General features: G+C 37.7%; 2 protein-coding genes across 6 annotated transcripts in view; one reads left to right on the plus strand and one right to left on the minus strand.

The window, feature by feature from the left end:
* LOC132194035 (glucose dehydrogenase [FAD, quinone]-like) overlaps positions 1 to 19,781 on the plus strand; it is a 158,111-nt gene that overhangs the window by 12,701 nt on the left and 125,629 nt on the right. The gene's annotated exons all lie outside the window — the stretch shown is intronic.
* Positions 1 to 19,781, minus strand: part of LOC132194037 (paired box protein Pax-5) — a 53,746-nt gene that overhangs the window by 5,075 nt on the left and 28,890 nt on the right. For all 5 annotated transcript variants that reach the window (XM_059615080.1, XM_059615078.1, XM_059615077.1 and 2 more), the window contains 3 exons: positions 14,368 to 14,533; positions 8,727 to 8,924; positions 14 to 273 (listed from right to left, as the gene is read on the minus strand). In XM_059615080.1, the coding sequence (XP_059471063.1) occupies positions 14 to 273; positions 8,727 to 8,924; positions 14,368 to 14,533 (624 nt within the window). The remainder of the gene's footprint in view (positions 1 to 13; positions 274 to 8,726; positions 8,925 to 14,367; positions 14,534 to 19,781) is intronic.

Consider the following 19,781-nt stretch of genomic DNA (forward strand, 5'->3'; position numbering starts at 1 on the left):
GCCGCGGACTCACCTATGGGATCCTCACGCTTGCGCTTGGTGGGTGTGAGGTGCTGGTCGGCTTGAGCTATTCCCAAGATTCCGTTTATGCTATAGGAACCTGTTCTCTGAAGGGTGGTGGTGTCGTGCGGCGACGAGCTGATGACTGGGGGTGCGTGCGTGATCACTGATATCGTCTGCGGCGGCGCCGACCCTGAGTTGTTCTGGCCCTGCTGCTGTTGCTGCTGCTGGTGCACGTGCTTGGCCTTCTCCGCGGCCTTGTTGCGCACGATCCTGCCCAACAAAAAAAAAACACATATTCGGTTACATTTCTCTCAAAAGCAACACTAGAATGAAATTCAATCTCTCGTTTCTCCTATTCTTAACTCCCACGCTTTGCAATTCAAAAAAGAAAAGTCGCCCAAAATTAAATTAAAAATTGTAATAATATTTGCACAATTTTTAACTATTTAAACCACATTTTATCATTTTTACTATAAATTATATTAATAATCTAACTTGCGATTTCCAATAAATTTATCTTCAAGTTCAGCAGCTAATTTTTTTATGTCATTTTTATATCTGAATTAACTGCAATTTTTAGAATTTTTTATTGAGGCATCATAGGATAGCTTGGATTAATTACATTTTAAAATTAATATTTCATTTTATGAGAATTTTCCTTTTTTAATCAGAATCTGCCAGGTTAATTTTGAAGAAAGTTTCCTCACATCAGCCCAATTAAAACAATAAAATTTCAATATCTGACGTTAAACATTTGGAAATCCTTTTTTTAGTAAAGATTCTGATTAAACACCTCAAAAATTCAATTAAAGCTCTAAAAATTTTCTGTTTTTATTAGATTTCCTTTCATACTTTGAATTTATAATTCTCTTTTCTTAAACGCATTGAAATTATAAAGATCGAAGGTTGGAAAATTTCAATTTGTTCCGAGTTATGCAACCTGCTGGACGGGCCTGCCACGCCGGTTGCCCCCGTCTTGATTGAATGCTCACTTGGGTTTTGGGCCGAAACCGAAATCTCACGGTTCGGCAGCCATTTTGAAAGCGATTTGGACACTTTCCAGCCAGATTTCGAGGAAATCAATCGAGCGCAGGGGCCAAAAGTGAGCAGAGGCTGCTTCGGAGGGAAATTGCGAGCGGCCGGAGGGAATTGCCCGCGCTTGCTTCAAATTTGCCTCAATAAAGAGACTGGATCGAGCGAAGCTATAGGGATCTTTCTTGGGGGTGAGATGCTTGACTAAGTGCGTGCATTTCAGTGTTGGAGCGCATTTCCTCCGAGGGAGAGAGAGAAAATGGCCAAGAAGAAAAACACAAAGACGCCGGAGCAAATCATGCGCATTGGCAAAGTGTTTTCCCACCAATCGCGGGATTATTCCGCTGCGGTGGAAAAGCCACCACCACCCTATCTTCCAGGCGAGTGGAAAAATCAGACCTGGCACACACGGACGGGCAGCTCAATATATTTTATTCTAATGGGAAATGTGAACACAAATGTTTGTTCATAAAATTTTAGTAATTCTTTACAGGAATAAACAAAAATTTACTATTAAAGCCCAAATACAACTTTCTTAAATAAAAAATGAGGTTCTAAAATGACCTTAAATTAAAACTAATTTTGATATTATTCACCGTTCATCACCTATTTTGAAACATAAAATTAAATAATTTTTAGAGCTAAAATTTTTTTAACAATAATCACCTATTTTTCCAAGGGCGTGAGCAGAAATTAAAAAATATCAGACAATTTTTTGTCTTCAAATTTTTTGTTTTTTGTTCTTGAAGCCCTGTTAGACTTGACACATTTTATCTGTATGAATGATTTCCTTGTTCTGGTGCGCCGTTTTTATTTTATATATTCCTTCGTTGAAATGAAAGGGAGAGACCCCCGCTGCCAAAATTACAATTTAAAATTAGATTATTAGATTTTAAACCGCACCGAATTCGGACCAGACTGTGAAATAAATGGAAAAATGATGCAGTTTATTCATGAGGGGGTGGACGAACGAATTTGTGCGAAACAATGAGCCGCGAAAAAATGAGAGTAAAAAGAGGGCATGTGCGCGCAGCCAGCGAAAAATTGCGATCAAAATTTATTCATTAAATCGGGCGTCGCGTAATGAATCTGCCGAGGGTTGAACGTGATATTTATTACGATTTGAAATGCGTAAATAAAGCAACAGCGCGCGGTCTCGAAATTGATGCAGCGGAAACGATTGTTTGTAACCCGATCCGCTGTTTATCAAGCATCATTGTGTTGTTGCTGAGCGCGGCCTGCACCCCTTTCGCACGCACATTGGTCACGGCGTCGACGCCCATTACCATAAGAATCGCTAATTATCTCGGATTTCCCGCCAACTCACAATCAGGGGGGCGTCCCAACTTGCACAAACCGCAAAAAGCTGTTATTGTTTAAAAATTTTAAAAAAGCAGAGAAAAAGAAGATAAATAATGGGCCGTATTAATTTTGGTGTTTTTTTTATACATTCTATTAGATTTAGTTTACAGATACAATTTCCTTAAGAAAAATAAAATGAATTGGTAGAACTGAAATTTTGAAATTTAAAATTATTTATTATGGGAATTTTCTAAATGAATCTTTTTCTTTAAATTGCCTGACCGAAATTAATAAAAATTTCACCAAATCACGTTCATATCACATCAATTAAGACGGAAAAATAAGCTCGTTTTTTTAGTCGACATCAAAAATGAATATAGATCTTATTGAAAAAGGTTCAAAGTTTTAATTTCAGTGACGATATCATAAGCTCCTCGTAACATGGTTTTAAAGAGATTTTCTAAATTAATTTTTAAAGTCAAAATTGAAGGAACTAAATTTTTTAATAAATTCATTAAACGTAGATCACGTCAGCCCAATTAAGATTCAAAATTTGTTTAAATTAAGGCAACATCAGAATTTATGGCTATTTCAACTAAATAATAGATTAAAAATTAACAATATCTATTTTTGTATGATTTTTTAGGTTTTTCCTTCAAGCTTTAATTTGGTTCAAATTATAAAAAATAAAATATATATTTTTCTGTAAAAATAGATTTAATTTATACCATTTAAAGAATGAAATTGTTTTGCTCTCATCGTCAGGTCCAATCGTGATTTGTATCAAAATTTTCATGTAACACCGGATTGCAATGGATATAGACGCACATTCAAGTGGCCCTCGAGGCAACAAAGCTGATAATTCCGGTGCAGAGCCGCGCAACAAACACGATAGAGATGAGAGATCACACCCGGCTGAGGGGTTGTGATTGGGGTTCAATAAACTGGCCCGTGAGTCTATTAAACTCGACTCGAACACAGTGTAAGCAGCTGCCCTGCGCATTTATGGGAAACAGCGCTATTATTATTGCAGCGCATATAAACAGCAGCGATTGCCTTTTTGAATTCTGCATCGACAAGGGCGGAGGGGTCGTTGTGTGTGCCAGGGACCGGGGTCTGCTTTTGATTGCAACCCTCTGCGCCAACTACCAACATCCATCAAAGTGGCAATTGATGAAGCAGCGGCGGCGGCGGCGGCGGCCGATACAAAGGATGCTGGCTGCTGCCTCGTCGGAAAAGTTATGTGTTTTGTGTTGCGGATGCAGAAAGGGTCCTTATTTGACGCCTCCTGCTGATGGAGAAACTCTGTTTTGACTTTTCCTGCCTGCCTTGCTCGATTTTCGCTCATTCGGCCGACCCAGCTCGCTTTTGTCCGAATCCAGGCGCACGTCCGAAATATTTTATATAGAAATGCGAATCACAATAGCGCTCCTCATATGACCTTAGAATGTGATATATTTTCCACGATTTTCTACGTAAAAAAAAAAAACATTTTAATTATATTAAATAAAAAAAAACTGAGCCATTTTAATGAAGGATAAAATAAAAATAAAAAATTATTTAATATAAATTTCAAGCTTTGGTACTTTCGGATTTAAAAGTATCCACCTTTGTAAGGAAAATGAAAATTGAAAACTTTTAAAGTTTCATACCGACTTAAATTTTTAATTTTTGAAGGTCAGTGAAAAGTCAAAAGCCGCTGCTTAATTCCCACGAGAAACGGACACCACGAACGGATAAATCTCTTTCTCTGCTTGGGCCTCGGCGCAGCTGCCGTGTGCGTGCCGTGCAAATAATTGTTTGGAAGAAGGTGTCAAATGGCACCTGTGGGACTAATTAGCGTGGTCAGTTGTTGTGCCCGAGCGTGAGAGCGGCGACCGGCCGCTCACGCACGTGACTTATTGCCCCGGGTCGCGGTCTGTCCGCAACCCGATGGCCACCGATTTATTCTTTCCAATTATTTTCCGAGTTAAAATTGGAGACAATAGAGTGATTAATTTATAAAAAAGTTCAAATTGAAAGATGGACTGTAATAATTAAAATAAAACTCACAAAATAAATTTCAAAATTATGATTAAAGTAAAACTCAATTTTTTTTTAATTTAGTCAAATATGAAAAGAAATTCATGTAAATTAACAAACTGAAATTAAAATTCAGTTCTGTTTCATTTATAAATTTATGCTATCACAAAAATACTTAAATTTTTTAGGTTTTTCTACTCCGGAATTTCCAAATCTCATCTCGTTTTTTCCTTCCACCCTTTTTCTTTTCGCAATTACCGGAGAGATGCGCTCTTTTGTAAACTTTTTCTGCGACCTCTGCTAATTAAAAAATCCGTCTGATCTGGGCTCGACGGCGAAGGCGATATCCCGTTTCCCGCAAGAAGATTTGTTTTAAGTGCAGCGCGCGGCCCCTCTAAATTAGCTAAGGGTTTTGTGCGGCGGGAAATAAAGCGTGGTCGGCTGGCTTTTTGATGGTGGCTTGATGAGTTATTCACACAAAGTGCGCGGCAACGCAAAAGGAGACTTTGGTGAGCGAGCGAGTGAGCGGGGCTGTTTTAAAAATTAAAATGCGAATCCACCCCCGGCGGCGGCGGCGGCGGCGGCGGCGGTTGGAGCAGAGATAAAAGGCATATGGGTGTGCATTAGCATAAAACAAGCTTATAATATTGCGGCTGCAGCTCTCTTTGCGCGGCGCCGAGCGAGAGTCGCGCGCGGCACTTGAAAGCAGAGAGCCAATGACATTAAATGGGGATATAATGCATAAAGAGGGGTAAAAGCAGGCAGCGCTCGCTCGCTCGCTCCGAGCTGCAGGAATAATATTGTTGCCTCTGTAGGCACTTATGCCGAAGGCTGTACTGTAATCCAATTATCCCCCTGCCTCTGCCTCTGCTCTGTTTAAAGTGCACCCCCTGTGATGTATGCTGCACTACGTACAATGTAATGTGCATTAACAACCAATCAAAAGCCTCTAATCCCGTGTGTTGTATCCTTGCCAATTATTGTTAGCGCTCAGAGATGGATCGCTGACGAACGCGCGCGCATAGATATGGATCGCTGTAATACTGATTGTTTGTCCGCCGCACACATGCTCTTCTATCGCCGCCCGGCCAGATATTTATTGATTGATCCAAGCGCGGAATCTGCTTGTCATCGCATCTCTCAATTTCGACCCCGTGTCACCGCACCGCAGCATGCCAGATTGATGCGGTTGCATTTTGCTCCGTAATCCGTTAAGTCTGCCCAAATCTCCCGAAATCCCATCAAGCCACTCAGGAAATTATTAATTCGCTCAAGAACTATTATAAGTTATTTAAAATGATAAAATTAGTTAATATAATGGAATAATTTTGAAGGACATTTTACCAACTTTCAAGTTATGATATGAACAAAAAAAATACAAAGAGCAAACCTGAAATTTAAATATTTAAATTTCTAAGTAATCTGCAAAGCATTTTAGTCTGTTTTTTGATAATTTTTAAAGCTCCTTTTTTAAATAAGTCAATTTCAAGGAATTTTACGTGGTTTTATTGAAACTGTGCGTGAAAAACTTGACTTTGTAGAATGGAATACAAACTAATATTTTTACATTTAATTGAGAAATTAATTTTTAAAATGGCTCGCACACTATCAACTATTTATCCGAGACGTCAATTTCAGTTGGTTCCAGAATATAAAACTAGAGCTCAAAATATTTTAAATAAAATAATTACATCAACTTAAAGGCTTCATTATTCAAATCAAATTTATTTGATTTAATAACTTTTGTTTTACCGAAATTACGTTTTTTTTTATTCTTATCTCTTATTTATGATTTTGAATGCCAAAATTATCAATTGATATTAAGAATTTATTCCTCCCAAACATGCTTTAGTTTTATTATTTCTTTTATACTTGTCGACTTTTCCAGACCTTTTCTCTATTTCTTGAAAGAAAGAAGTGCCGTGTGCTCCATTTTATTGGTGTACCGACTCTCGTTGTGCACTTACTCGTTTTCTTTCTTTCTCTCTCTGCTGTTTTTTAATCGCGATAGTTGGCCAACAACAACAATAATGCCGGCGGCTTTTCCAGCGCACGGGGGTGATTTATGTTGATTGTTGTCCGAGAGTGTCTCATCTTGCCACTGCTTTTTGCACTGCCACTTTTATTGCGGCACCGGCCAGGATTCAAGAGAGACAATCCCAGGCAGGGCTTTTATGAAGTCATTACGTGTAAGTGGTCAGCGCACATAAATGACACGAGAGCACCGTCGTACGAACGGGGGCCTAATGCACTCGGCGCAATTAGGCCGCTCCACCGAGAATAACACAAAATAAAATAAAGCCTTTCGCTCTGCGATGACGCCTGCTCTCAGCTTGATTAGCAACGGAAAAGTGCCGGGAAAAGCCCAAATTTTCAAGAAAATATAACACTTTAAAAGATAAAGATTCTTGGAAATAGTGAGAGGGTTGTAAAAAATTTTGATGGACCAAAATAATTCCAAGTAATGCGTTAAAAAAGCGTGGGTTTTGTAATTGAATTGTTCTGTATTTTCTTCTTAACAAGATGAAAAGATTTTGTTAATATTTATTTAATAAATTTCTTTTCTTTTTCTCGATAATTTTTTTATTTCAGAAATTTAAATTTTCTTCAATAACTACCATTTTTCTTTAAAAAAGACTTGAATACAAAATCAGGATGAAAAATGGTCTCATTTCAAAGCGAGCCTTTGGTAAACAAGCGAATATTACGCCTGTCGAATCGCAGAGGGAAAGGAGCAGTGAAATCGCCGAGCTGAACGAAGCCGCCGCCGCCGCGCGCGAGATATCTCTTTCTGGATCAATACGAGAACCGCACGTAGCAGATAAGTTTCCGGTTATTTTTCTGTTACCTCAAAGGCATCACTGGCTGCGCGCTCTCGTAAGCTTGGATACGCTCCACAGCCAGCGCAACCATCCACACACAAGCCTTATGGCTCTCGCCCTCCCGCGGCTCCGCAAGAATCTTTTCGCCGAAAGAAATCGTCGCACGAATCCCACCAAACCAATCGACCGGCAAATTTGTCGCAAAAAGGAATCAAATTGCAATACAGATATTGAACATTTTGTAATAATACAAAAATAATTATAATCAAATTGAGAATATTAAAAATTGTGTTTTTTTTTTAAGGAAATAAATTATACTTGATTGATTTGGAAGTTTTAAGCTAAGAATTTCACCTTCTTTTAATTACAAGAAATTGTTCATTGGGTTCAAATTGAAGCCAAATATATCCAAATTAATGTTAAAAAAACAAATTTAAAATATAAATTCACTCAACTGAACTGAAATTTGCAAGTTTAGAGTTTCAGGAGTAAAAAAATTTAAATTTCAGAAATTTATAGTTTGCAAAACTTACTTTTTGCTTTCAAGTTTGGTTTGATAGAAAAAATTGGCAGTGGTTTGGGATTTGTCGGGCGGCAAAAAAGCGACTCGGCAGTCAATATTGGCTTTTGTGGTCAGATTTAGTGAATGCGGTAGCAACATGTACACGCCCGGCGGCTATTTCGGAGGCGTTGCCCAAAAAAAGTGCCGGCGCACGCTGGAAAAGTAGCAACATCAAATATTGAACTTGCCGAAGAGGAGCCCCGAGTATCCATTTCGCGGAAAGCATCCCTGCTCTCGAGCCAGCTCTGCCTGCGAGCAATAATTATTCTCTTCCAACTTTTCTTTTATTTCCCTGCACGCTCGCTCGTCGTTTTTGCCATTGTGAAAGAAAGAAAGTTTGTTTTGGCGCGGCGAGAGAAGAGGTACCTAAGTTTCCTTGATAAAGTGGAGTCAAAAGTTGCGCAAAACTTTATCCCAGCAGAGAGCGGAGGAGGAGAAAAGAAAATCAGGAGGCGTGACGTGGAGAGCACAATAAAGTTTTGTCTCTGCAGCTATCTCTGTCTTTTTCGGAACCATAAGACTTTTTCTCTCGAACTGCGCGCGATTTTAAATAAAATGCTGAAATAACGCGCGATTCAATTTCGGCCTTTGGGGAATTCCACGCGACCGGGGTATGCATTACAGAGCTAGGGACCATCTGCTCTTTGATATTTGCCCGTCGGCCTCTGGGGAGAGCCGCGCCGAGCATTGAAATCTGTACCGCCATCGTCTCCCTCCCTCCTTGTTTTATTATTGTCGCCAAATTAAAAGCGGCCCCCGCGGGGCCAGTCCATCAGCGGCCGATTAATTATGATATCAAAAGCGCAATCACGCCGAGTGCATTTTTATTGCTCGATTATGTATAAAAGGGGTCGACCTGCCTCCTCGGCCCTCGCGCACGACCTCCCGCGGGAATGCTTCTTCCCAACAAATGGACTATAAAATCTCGCTCTCGATCCTTTGGGAAGCTGCAGCGATGATTGTTTTTCTTTGTTCGGACTCACCGGTTGATGGAGCTGACGCTGGGCACGTTGTCTTGCGAGCAGATTCCCTCGGCGAGGAGCCGGTCGCGGATCTCCCACGCGAACATGGTCGGGTTCTCGCGCTTGTAGTTGGCGATCGCGTCCACCACCGGTGGCGTCGCCACTTTCGGTTTGCTGCCGCCGATCACACCTGCTTTGAAGCTCCCCGTCTCGTAGTATCTGCAATTAGAGACAATTTTTATCAAAAGCGAAAAGGTTTTGAAAATCTGAGGAAAAAAATTTCAGCTTGTTTGGTTAATTTGAAAATTTTGAAGCTGGTCAATCTTCAATAAATAAATAAAATATCCAAATAATGCATTGAAAACTTTTGTTGAAGAACAATCTAGGCAAGGAGACATAGTTTTAACAATTTTGTTGTAATTTAACTAATTTTTTTTTTTTTTTTAATAAAAATTTATGTTCGAGAATCACTTCTGGACTCCGTTATGACATAGTCCAAATGTTTTCCAATAAATGCCAAAAAATGGCTCCTATTGTTGAAAGAAGATCAATTTATCAATGAGAATTCTTTAAAACCGTCAATTTTTCATGGATTTGAATAAATTGCAAACAATTTTAAACTAAAATGATCTGTTACCAGATTTTAAATTATTTTTTCATTCTGAAATATAAAAAATTGTAACCATGGTAATGCGTTGAAATTTGCAAATATTAAATTAAATTATATTTAAAATAGTAAATAAATTTAATGCAATTTATCCAACCTCAATGCAAATATTTTAAACCAACTAAATGCTGGATTTTGAAGAGATGTTTTTAATTGAATGAAATCTAATTAAATATTGTTCTAATCCTTTTAGGGGACATTTTGCTCACTTTTAAAGCTAATTTTCTGTGTAAATGGTAGGAATTTCAATTATTACTTCTGTTAATTTTGATATTTTATTCCCACAAATGATTTTTCTTTAATAAATCAAATAAAATTTTCTTACTAATGAATGAAACTGATCTGATTTTGAGCTTGTTTAGAGAATTTCGACTAAATCCGCCGCCATCGCGAAGTCATCAAATGAAGCTTTCGAGTGCGCCGAAAATAGTCGGAGGAGCGCGATTGCCAAAAGTCGGAGCCCATTTCCTCAAAGTGAAGCCACGGCCGCATTTCATGGCAGCAAATGCAATTTGTCAACTTATGAGCGAGCGAGCGAGCGAAAGCTTCAAAGCCGCTCAGCAGAGTCATCAATGTTTCAGCGTCGCATTTGAGCGCAAATGGGCTCCTGCGCGCGCGAGACACTGTAATATGTACCACGGTATGTATGTCTAATGTATGGCGAAATATAATGACAAAGTGCTGCATTCACTCCTGCGGCGGCTTTTTAGACGCGCGGCACAAACACAAAACTTTTGCTGAAACCGCCGCCGCCGCCGCCGCCGCCGCCGCCGTCGCCGCCGCCGCCGCCGCACAGCCGCAGCAATAATTCCAAAATGTTTCATCTGCATATTATGAAAGCTTCAAACGTGAGTGCTGAAAATGCACATGAATTTTATATAAATACATGAAATGTGTATATCCGCCGACGGAGCGCTGTTTTTCGCTCTCTTTGTGTGTGTGAGTTTGGCGCACACACACGCTAAATTATTTATGAGAATCTCTCTTTCGCAATTTGGCGAGTACATGAATATTTCAGCGTTCGCGGCCACTTTATTATTTTAGAGTGCGGCTTCCATGTTGACATGGAAATTGACGAGAATTATTTGCCGAAACTACAAAGAAAACTTCCAAAACATTTTTGCAAAATTCCTCTAGTTTTAATGTTTTTCTTGATTTCTCAAAATAGTAAATTTAGAAAAATAATCAAATAAATAACAAAATACAGATTAAAAAATTCCTATTAAACGAGAAAAAGCATTGAAAACACAGTAACTTTGATGATAAAAAAAAAACAAGATCATATTTAAATATTTTAACTCTGGGTTTCTTGTGGAATCAATAAAAATTTGGTAAATACTAAAATATTCTAATAATGGTCATTAACTTGTTATTATTTAAAAAATGAATGATTTTTAATTTTTTCTGCTATTTTCCTATATTATATGTTCTTTAAATTAAGACCTATATTGTTGGTGAAAGTTGAGCTTTTAGAATTCCTTATTAAAGAAAAAACTATACTTAATAGCTGAAAAAAGAAACTTTTCTAGGTAATGTATTAAAAAAAAATAACTAAAAATCACCTAGATTATTTAATCTATTTTTGAAAAATAACCTATTTTTCTGAGCGTCCTTTTCTATTTATACAATTTTTTGTTTTTCACTTGTTGGAAACTGCGCCTGCAACAATCGCTGCAAATGAATTACGAGCCCCATCAGCATCCCTTTGTTCGAGTTTGTTTTTATGAAAAAATAAAAATGCACAGCAACTCTTGCCGCGTTGGAAAAAGTTGTTTTTGCTCTCGGCGCGCTGCTGATGTTTTAAAATTACATTTTTGTCAGCGCACATTATTATTATTTAAAACAATCTCTCTTTGTTGGCGTCTCCTCTGCTCTCTGCTCGTATAATTTTCACATATTAGAAGCATTGTTCGCGGCGCACATGTGTATGTGTGATATGTGAAAAATGAAAATTGCACGCGCCCTGCAGAGAGTTTCATGTATAAATAAATGCGCGGCCGTTTGTATATTCGCAAAGAGTACTTCTTTGTTGCAGCATTGTTGTGTGGATTTCACGAGGAATTATGCATGTCTCTCATTTGAATATCAAACGCGGCGGCCGCTGTGGAAAAAAATACTTTATTTCCTTCCTCTGCAGGTTGGCGAGAGAAAAGTTTCGGACTTTTCGCGCCGCTTTGATGCCCGGTCGACTTTGAAATGAAAAAAAAATAGACGGAATTATTGTCTCGGAAGCAGGTTGACTTTTGTTGTCTGTATTCGGTGTCGAGATTTCGGATTCAGATTTCACACTTTTGTGTCCGTGGCAGAGAAACCCAAGCTCTTTCATTTGAGAGAGAGAGAAGGTGAGACAATTGCGATGGTTGTGCGGAAGGTCGTCGTGAAAGTCACTTTTTATAGGTGCGGTACTCACAGAGAGAACGACCTGTTTTTTCTTTCAAATTATTGTTTTACTTGCAAGAAAATTCAGAATTATAACAAAAAAGGTTAGTTTTTTAATTTAAATTTTATATTTATTTGTTTTCCAGTAATAAAAACTTCTCTTGATTTTCAAATTTTAATACAAATTGAAACCAAATTGATAATATTTTTCTTTTTAATAAATGTAGTTTAATTTTAGAATTTCAGTCAGTTTCATCTCCTGACCTTTCACAACAAAACAATTACACAATAATAATAATTTATGTCTGAAAGTTTGCTGTGTTTGTGTGAATCACGCGTGTCAATAATTGGTGCACTCGAGATAAGAAGCAGCGCTTGACACTCTGCGCTATTAAAACAGAGGGTCCTCTTTTGTGGATTCACTTTGAGCGTTATTTTTTTTTTGTCATCCCCGCAGCTCAGCTCTTTCTCTCTCTATATCTATTACATTATTATTATTATTTGCTGGGGAGCATCGTCGGCGAGGGGACGGCGCGCGAAGGGGCGAGCGAGTTGCTGGTTGCATATAAATAAAAGTAGCGAGAGATGCCGCCGTAATAATGGATGAATGGTCTGCGCTCAGCCTAGAGAGGGATGCAAAAAGAGAGTCGATGTGCTTTTGACTCACTGCTGGTGGATTTCCGCAGCTCCTTCCTGTTTCCGGACGCGGCTCGGAATCCTGCTGCCTTTGTACCGCGGAAAGAGAGAGAAAGAAGAGAGAAGTCAGTCGGCTCGCTGCCCCTCGACTTTCCAAACACGTCGAATCGTCGGCCAAATTTAATAATGCGACCATTCGTTCCAGTAAAGATATGGAATAATTTTGTGTACAATCATGCGATTACTGAAAGCACTATTTTTTGTTGCATCGACAGAATTTGAAAATATATGAATAAATTTTCTGGTTGTTTGTTCCGTAATAATGAAATCGGGAGAAATTTGGTTTCTATTTTTTGTTAAAATGAACTTATTAAATTCATTTTAACATCAATGCTGATTCAAAATAGATTTTCTTAGCAAAAGTTTATAATTTTTTATTTCGTAATTTCAATTTTAACTATTTGCTACTGTTTGAATATATTTACAAGTGAATATTTCACTTCAAGAATTCAGGTATTTTTAAATAAAATAAAATTGACCTTTGCCTTGAAATCGGTGACGTCATTAATTTTTAAACCAAATTAAATTAAATCAATATATAGTAATTAATATAAATAAACTGATATTATGCGCAGAAACGTCTTTTGACAAAAAAAACTCTAATTTTTTGCAAATTATGACATTAGCAAATCTTAATTAACTCTGAAGTAAATTGGTTTCTTACAAGAAAATTTAACTTTTCTTTCAAATTCATCTATTTTTTTAAAACTTAATTTAAAGGGCGTTTTATAAGAATTTCGTGTCGCATTTTCCCACAGACAATCTAATACTGAGAGTTGTCGTGTCTGAAAATAGCCCAATAAAGGCCTCTTTGTTGGCTCGCGAAGCCAGCAGGCGCCTCTATATATCAGTTTCTATTTTAATTGTTCGCGGTGCCGCTCGAATCGAAAGGTTAGCTGCGAGTAAGATGCACGCTGGAGAGGATAAAATGTAATACTCCCAGCGAGCCTCTCTTTCTCTCTCTCTCTCTCTCGCACAATGAACGAGCTAGAGAGAGATTTTAATATGAACATGCAAAGGGCAGCGTTTGACATTCAAGTCTCTCGGGATTGCAAAGAACCAAAGCCGGCGAATTTTTCTTCTTTTTTGTTGAGTAAGACATCGGCGGAAGTGCGAGAGAGCTCGCCTAATCGCCACTTCCGGCCGCAAATCATAATCTATTAGCCATTACGATGAGTCTCTCTCTCTCTCGCGTAATGGAATTGCCGCAGCCGCCGAAGCAGCCACGTGGCCGCCCATAACAATAATGAACCCATCATCCATCATAAAGTTGAGACGAAAATCCTCCCCCTTGTGCGTGGGAGACACGCGACTCGCAAATGCCGCCGATTTATTATTATTTTGACCTCTTTCCGTGTAAAAAATTTATATATTTATTCCAAAGCGACGTATCGTGTAATTTCGTCATCAGTCGGGGAAAAAAATCCGGCCGCAGTAATTTGATTTATGGCTTTTTAAAAGCCGGCCGGACGCTGTCGGTGACCCTCTCGCCGCGGAAAAATAAGCGAAAAATAAAGCAGCTTTTAGAGGGTTCATTATGCACGTGACGGGGACAAAACAATCAAGCTCTTTTGTTTGCATATTGAAAATACCAAAAGGTACATCACTTTAATAAAACCATATAAAAAAGTTGTTTGTTTCTATTAAGGGTAAAATTTTAATTTTTATCTCCCACTGAAATCAATTTAGTATGATTGGATGAAGCAAAAAACTAAATTTTTAAAATGACAATTTAGGCCACATAAATTTACTATAATTCATGCAGAAATCATTAAACTGAATTATTAAATTGTATTGCTTTAAGAAAATATATTTATTAAAATAAAATGCAGTTATGGAGCAATCTTTAAAGTCAACTTCAAGCATAATGTTTAGCTTTCGTTTCGTAACAGGGGTTGGAATTAAATAAAGATTTCCTACCTCGATAGTATTTTCGAGACACATCCGTGGGAGACTCTGAGCTGCCGTGATATGTCGCAGGGACGGACTCCATTGTGCGCCAGTTCGACGATTCTCTGCCGGACCACGTCCGGCAGAGGTCTGCCGTTGACAAACACCCCGCCCAGCTGGTTTACACCGCCGTGGCCTGAAACAATTCAAAGTGCAAATTTAATTAAAATGAAATTAGAAATTAACCAGATAGATTTAAATTTCAAAAGACTGACAAATTTCAAGAAAATCTAGAAACCTGGCATAAAAATTATTTAAATTGACGCATTAGGCTGAAAGATTTATAAATAAGATTAAGATATTTTAAAATTTCATCAATCACTCAAAGGAAATACCGGAAATACAAAATTTTAAGCGTGTTTGAAAAAAACACTAATTGATGTTCTTTTGTAATGAAAAACATTTTGAACGGTGACTGAGCCCTCATTTTATATAAACTTTATCATTTAATTTATTTTCAAAATTTTGGTTTAAAGATATTTAAGTAATTTTCGGCTTGAAAGACATGACATTATTTTGGCATGAATAAGTGTAAAGTTGCGGCTCATTAGCGGGCGTTCTAATTACGCGCGAGGCCTCGCCCGAGTCACACGTGGCTTGAATTTCAATGTGCAATTCTCAAGCGGCGCCTTGAGTTTGCTGCTTTTACCTTCCTCAAACTCTCCGCGCACGCACAACACACACCTCGTCGTCTCATCCGAAATAATTAAAGCACAAAGGCCTTGGCCTGCGGAGAGAATTGAATCGCTATGACTTGAGGCGCTTCCGCCGCCGCCAAATCTCGGCACACTCGAGTAATTTGTTAAGATTTCATTCAATTAGGCCGGCGCCCTTTCTCTTTGCAATTGCATCACGCGAATATTGTTTTGACTTTGTGCGGCCCTGCCGGCAAAATTGAGTTTTCATACTAAAGGAAATTACGAAGCGAGCGCCGTGGCCCTGGAAATATTCAATTATTCCGAGCTTCTACACAGCATAATTTCATAATTGAGAGTTGAATAACTTTCTGAAATTAAAAAACAGTTATAGATGAATTGTTCTAATTTCGTAAAATTTTATAATTAATAAGTAAAACATTGAGGAACCTTTTTTTAAAATTAATCATTTTAAAGTGCATAATTTTAATAAAATTGACGCAGAAAATATAAGAAATACAATAAAAAATCTAATAAATTTAATTATACTTCTTTCAAAAGCGATTTTTATCGATATGTTGTGAATTTTTCCTATGATGTTTCACGATTTCGAGAGCGCCTGAAATTTTGTGCTTTGGGCAGCACGCTCGACCTCAAAGGCGAGCGGTTTGCCTAACCCGGCAGGAAAGCTTGTTTGATTATACATGTTGTTTGGGAAAACTTCTCTTGTATAATTGATTGAATAAAGTGGCTGTTCGAGGGTCATTAGAAGTGTTAGACGGCCAAAGTAGAACATCATGCGGCGAGTCCCGCGGGACTTTGATGCTCTTTTGATATAATCAGAGGCCATATGTGTGCCTGGTGCGAGTTGTCACCAGGGGGGCCTCTTAATTCGGCACGACTGCTCCGACGCGATACTCGATTGTTTCATCTGCAATTAACCGTAATGCAATGACAACAAGTAGGAGCGGCCGGCCGGGGGTGGCACCCCCGAGGGGTGAGTCTTGTCGGCCGCTCGCTCGGGGATTTCAATCGAAGCTCTGCTGCTTTTCGTTATTATTGCCGACGGATTATGAATGTGAGAAGAGTTGAGTGGTCTGTTTAAGAGTTTGTGTTTGCGTGCGATCAGAGGAGCTTTTGTGGTTACTGATTTCATTGCAGGGTGAATTGGTTAATTAAATAGGTAATCAAAGTGATAAAAAAACTCTTATTTGGTAACAAAATTCAACAGTGGCTGAAATATTTAAAGAAAAACTTGATTTGTTTAAAAAAGAAAACGTTTCAGACGAAGAAAAGAAAAGATTTTCCTGCATTTTAAAGATTTTGTTGTCGTTTTGGAAAGTTTTATTTCTAGAAATTTAAGACCATTTTCTGGTTTCAAGTAAGAATGGAAACTTTTAAAAGCTGTTAGAAATAAAAATTAAATTCTATAATCAAGCCCAGAAATTACCTTCTTTAAAGTAAAAAATTGTGCTCTAGAATCTCTCCAAATCACCTTTTTGATTAACTGACAAGGTTTTATTTTAACTTCAAAAACCACTCTCAAGATTTTTTTAATATTTACCACATAAAAATGCACCTAAAAACAGTAAAAAATAATTAATTTATCAACTATTTGAGTAAATGACAAACATGTTTTCACCTAGCTTAACCTCTTTTGGAAGTTTTTAACCTTGAAATTTCAATTTGCATAAAAATGTGTTATTAAAAAAAAATATAAATATACAAAAAATAGCCTGCCACAAAAAAAAAATTTAACACATAATTATTTCAAAATGTAAGACGATTTTGATCAACGTCATTTTAAAAAAGTATAAGAATTATAATTAATAACTGTCTTTCAAATCGCTGAAATTTCATAGTAGCAACTGTAAATTTAAACAAAAAAGAAGAAGAAAAGACAAAAATACTATAAAATTTGCCAATTTTACCTCGCATAAATCCACTTTAAAATGCAAATGAAGTTTGGAAACATTTTTTATCGCAACTTTTCGCCCTTTTCAATAAATTACGCGAAGGACCTGGTGTGTCGGAAGGATCTTGAGAGAGTGGAAGAGCCGACTTATCAGGGAGATTTAAGCCGCTTGGATAGGCGCCGGGCAATCTTTTTCGGACAATAAAACACGCCGAGTGAGAGAGAGAGGAGTGGAGCGAGATCGATATTGCGCCGGGTGGAGAGAGCATTTTTCTTACTCTCCGGTTGTAAGGAAGTGCCAGTGTAACAAAATCTTTCTCGCCCAATCACTCGGCGGCGCGGTCGAGGGCGCAGCCTCCCTACAATAACTGTTTTGTTCCAGCAGCACTCAAAACGTACGCGGCGCATCCCCCAGAGAAAGGACTTGCGGGGCCGAATTGCAAAATCTGTCAAACGGGATTTATTTTATATTCGAGTGCTTTTTCACTGCTGGTGGCGATTTGCTGCCGCGCTTTAATCGAATTCGGGTTGTACATCGCGGCACCGACAGAGATAGAGAGGAATTGAGAGACAAATACAAAAGCAAATCGCGTTATTCGTCTGCCCAACCGAGATTGGATTTCAATCGTGAATGGATTTTGGCAGCACAACTCGAATTGGATTACGGATTTTGGCCAATTTGCAGAGGATTTAACTGAGCAAAGGGGAAATTTGCCCATCTTGATGGATTTGACCGGTTTTATTACACAAATTATATTAAAAGTGTAAAGTGTGTGAATTTTTTCCCAAAAGATCATAATGTAATTTTAATTTTCAAAAAAAAAAAAAAAGACTATTATATTTAGGGAACTTAAATCGGTGATGAAATATTGTTAAAATTCTCATTGATTAAGCTAGGCAGATTTCTAGCTAAAAATTTAAAAGCAATGTTAATTTTTCAAAACTCATTTTTGAAGTTCAATGAAGTTGATGGAATCAACCTATAAAAACGACAATAAAATTAATATCTAAATAAATAAATAATTTCAATTTTTAGTTGATGATGCTTGCACCTGTCAAATCAATTCGTTACAACAATGCTGGTTAAAATTCTCAATTGTTTTCTATTAACTGCATCTATTGTTGTATTTAAGACTTGATTATGCCAATAATAAGTTCATAATCGAAAAAAATATTATGTTTCAGCGCAATTTCTGACTGATTTTGATTATTATCATCAAATTAAAAATTTGATTCACAAACTCTTATTAAATTTTTAGGGCTTCTTTCCAGCAGGTTTCCAGCAGTTAATGATGATTATTAAATTTTTTACTGAAATGAATGTCATTTCTGATTTCTGTGGGAACAAATTTATTATATTCCAATTTAAAAAATACTCGGAGAATCTATTTTTTGTTAATTAAACATATCATTTCCTTGAATAAAATTATCAGAAGTAACTTCCCAATTTGAGAACTTTCTTTTAATTTTATATAAAAGAATTTAAAAATTTACAAATTTAAACATTTTTTCTTTCCCAATCAAACTATATTTTGAAACAGATTTGGCTCTCGCACTGCAATAGATATTTGATGACTTTTTGATGCAGTTTCTCTCTCTTCATCTAAGCGTATTCACACATGAAATCATAACAAAGCACATTTGTGAGCATCTGCGTGTTGTGTGAATTACAGCGAAAATAGGCAACTCAGCGTGCTTTGTGCGCCGCGCACTCGGCTTCTTCTTTTTGTCTGCAGAGGCAGGGGTGCCGCGGCAGGCGCTGATGGAATAATTCCATTCTCGCGCGCGCGACACACAAAGTTGGGGTCGCTTTTATCGCGTTTCTTCTGCTGGCTTGCATCTTTCTGCTATTATGATAATTGTGTTAAAGCGGCCGAGCACTAAAAAAGAAAATATAATAATGCAATAATAAACTGCACAGAGCGCATATGCCTGCAGCACAACAGCGCCTCCCCTAATTTACGGCTCCATTATTTTTGTGCCGCCGCCACCGCGTCGCAGTTTGCAATTCGCACTCTCGGGCCACAGATTTCACGCTGCTTTCGCCTCTACTTTGATAAATAATTATTAAGAAAAGCCAAGGAATAAAAATTGTGTACTTGTTGTTGTTTCATATTTTGAATTCAAATTCTTATCTATATAATTTGATTGAATTTATATTTCATAATTATTGACTCAATTTCTTTTTCTCAATACTTGCAAGAATGTTCAAAAATGTAAAGTAGGAAATTTAATTTTCATTAAATAAATATCCTGGACAGTTCAATAAGTTGGAAAAAGTTCAATTTAAAAAAGAGACTTTCTGGGATATTTTCATTTTTAATTTATAATTTTTAAAACTACATAATAATTTAGGATATCATTTTGTATTTGAAAGTATAAAAATTTTCACTTCTCGTCCCTTTCATATCAAAAAGTGAACTTTGGTCACTTTCGGGTGCGCCATACAATATAAACGAACAAAATTTTGAATCGAGTTGAAACTGAGCTGGGCCGTGTTTTATATACAAAAGTGGTGCCGCTGCTGTGGTCATTGTTGCCGCAAACAATAAGAGCAGCAGCAGCTTTTTGCCAGCAGAGCCAGGTCGGCGCGCATTTCATTTATAAATGAAAAGGAAACCCTCGGAGAGTTTACGTGGCGCGCGCGCTGAATTTATACCCCGATCCCGGCGGCGGCGGCGGACACACGAGAAAAGCTGCTGCTGCGGATAAAGAGAAAAAGAGATTTCGGCCAATATCTCTCGGCAAATGAATCACAAGAGCAACCTCTCTTTCAAGAGCACGAGGAGCTCTTTGTCCACAGCTAGAGTGGCCTATTCAAATGCCGACGACAC

This window comes from Neocloeon triangulifer, unplaced genomic scaffold (assembly GCF_031216515.1).
Source record: "Neocloeon triangulifer isolate White Clay Creek 2 clone unplaced genomic scaffold, ASM3121651v1 ptg000005l, whole genome shotgun sequence".
Classification (NCBI taxonomy): Eukaryota; Metazoa; Arthropoda; class Insecta; order Ephemeroptera; family Baetidae; genus Neocloeon; species Neocloeon triangulifer.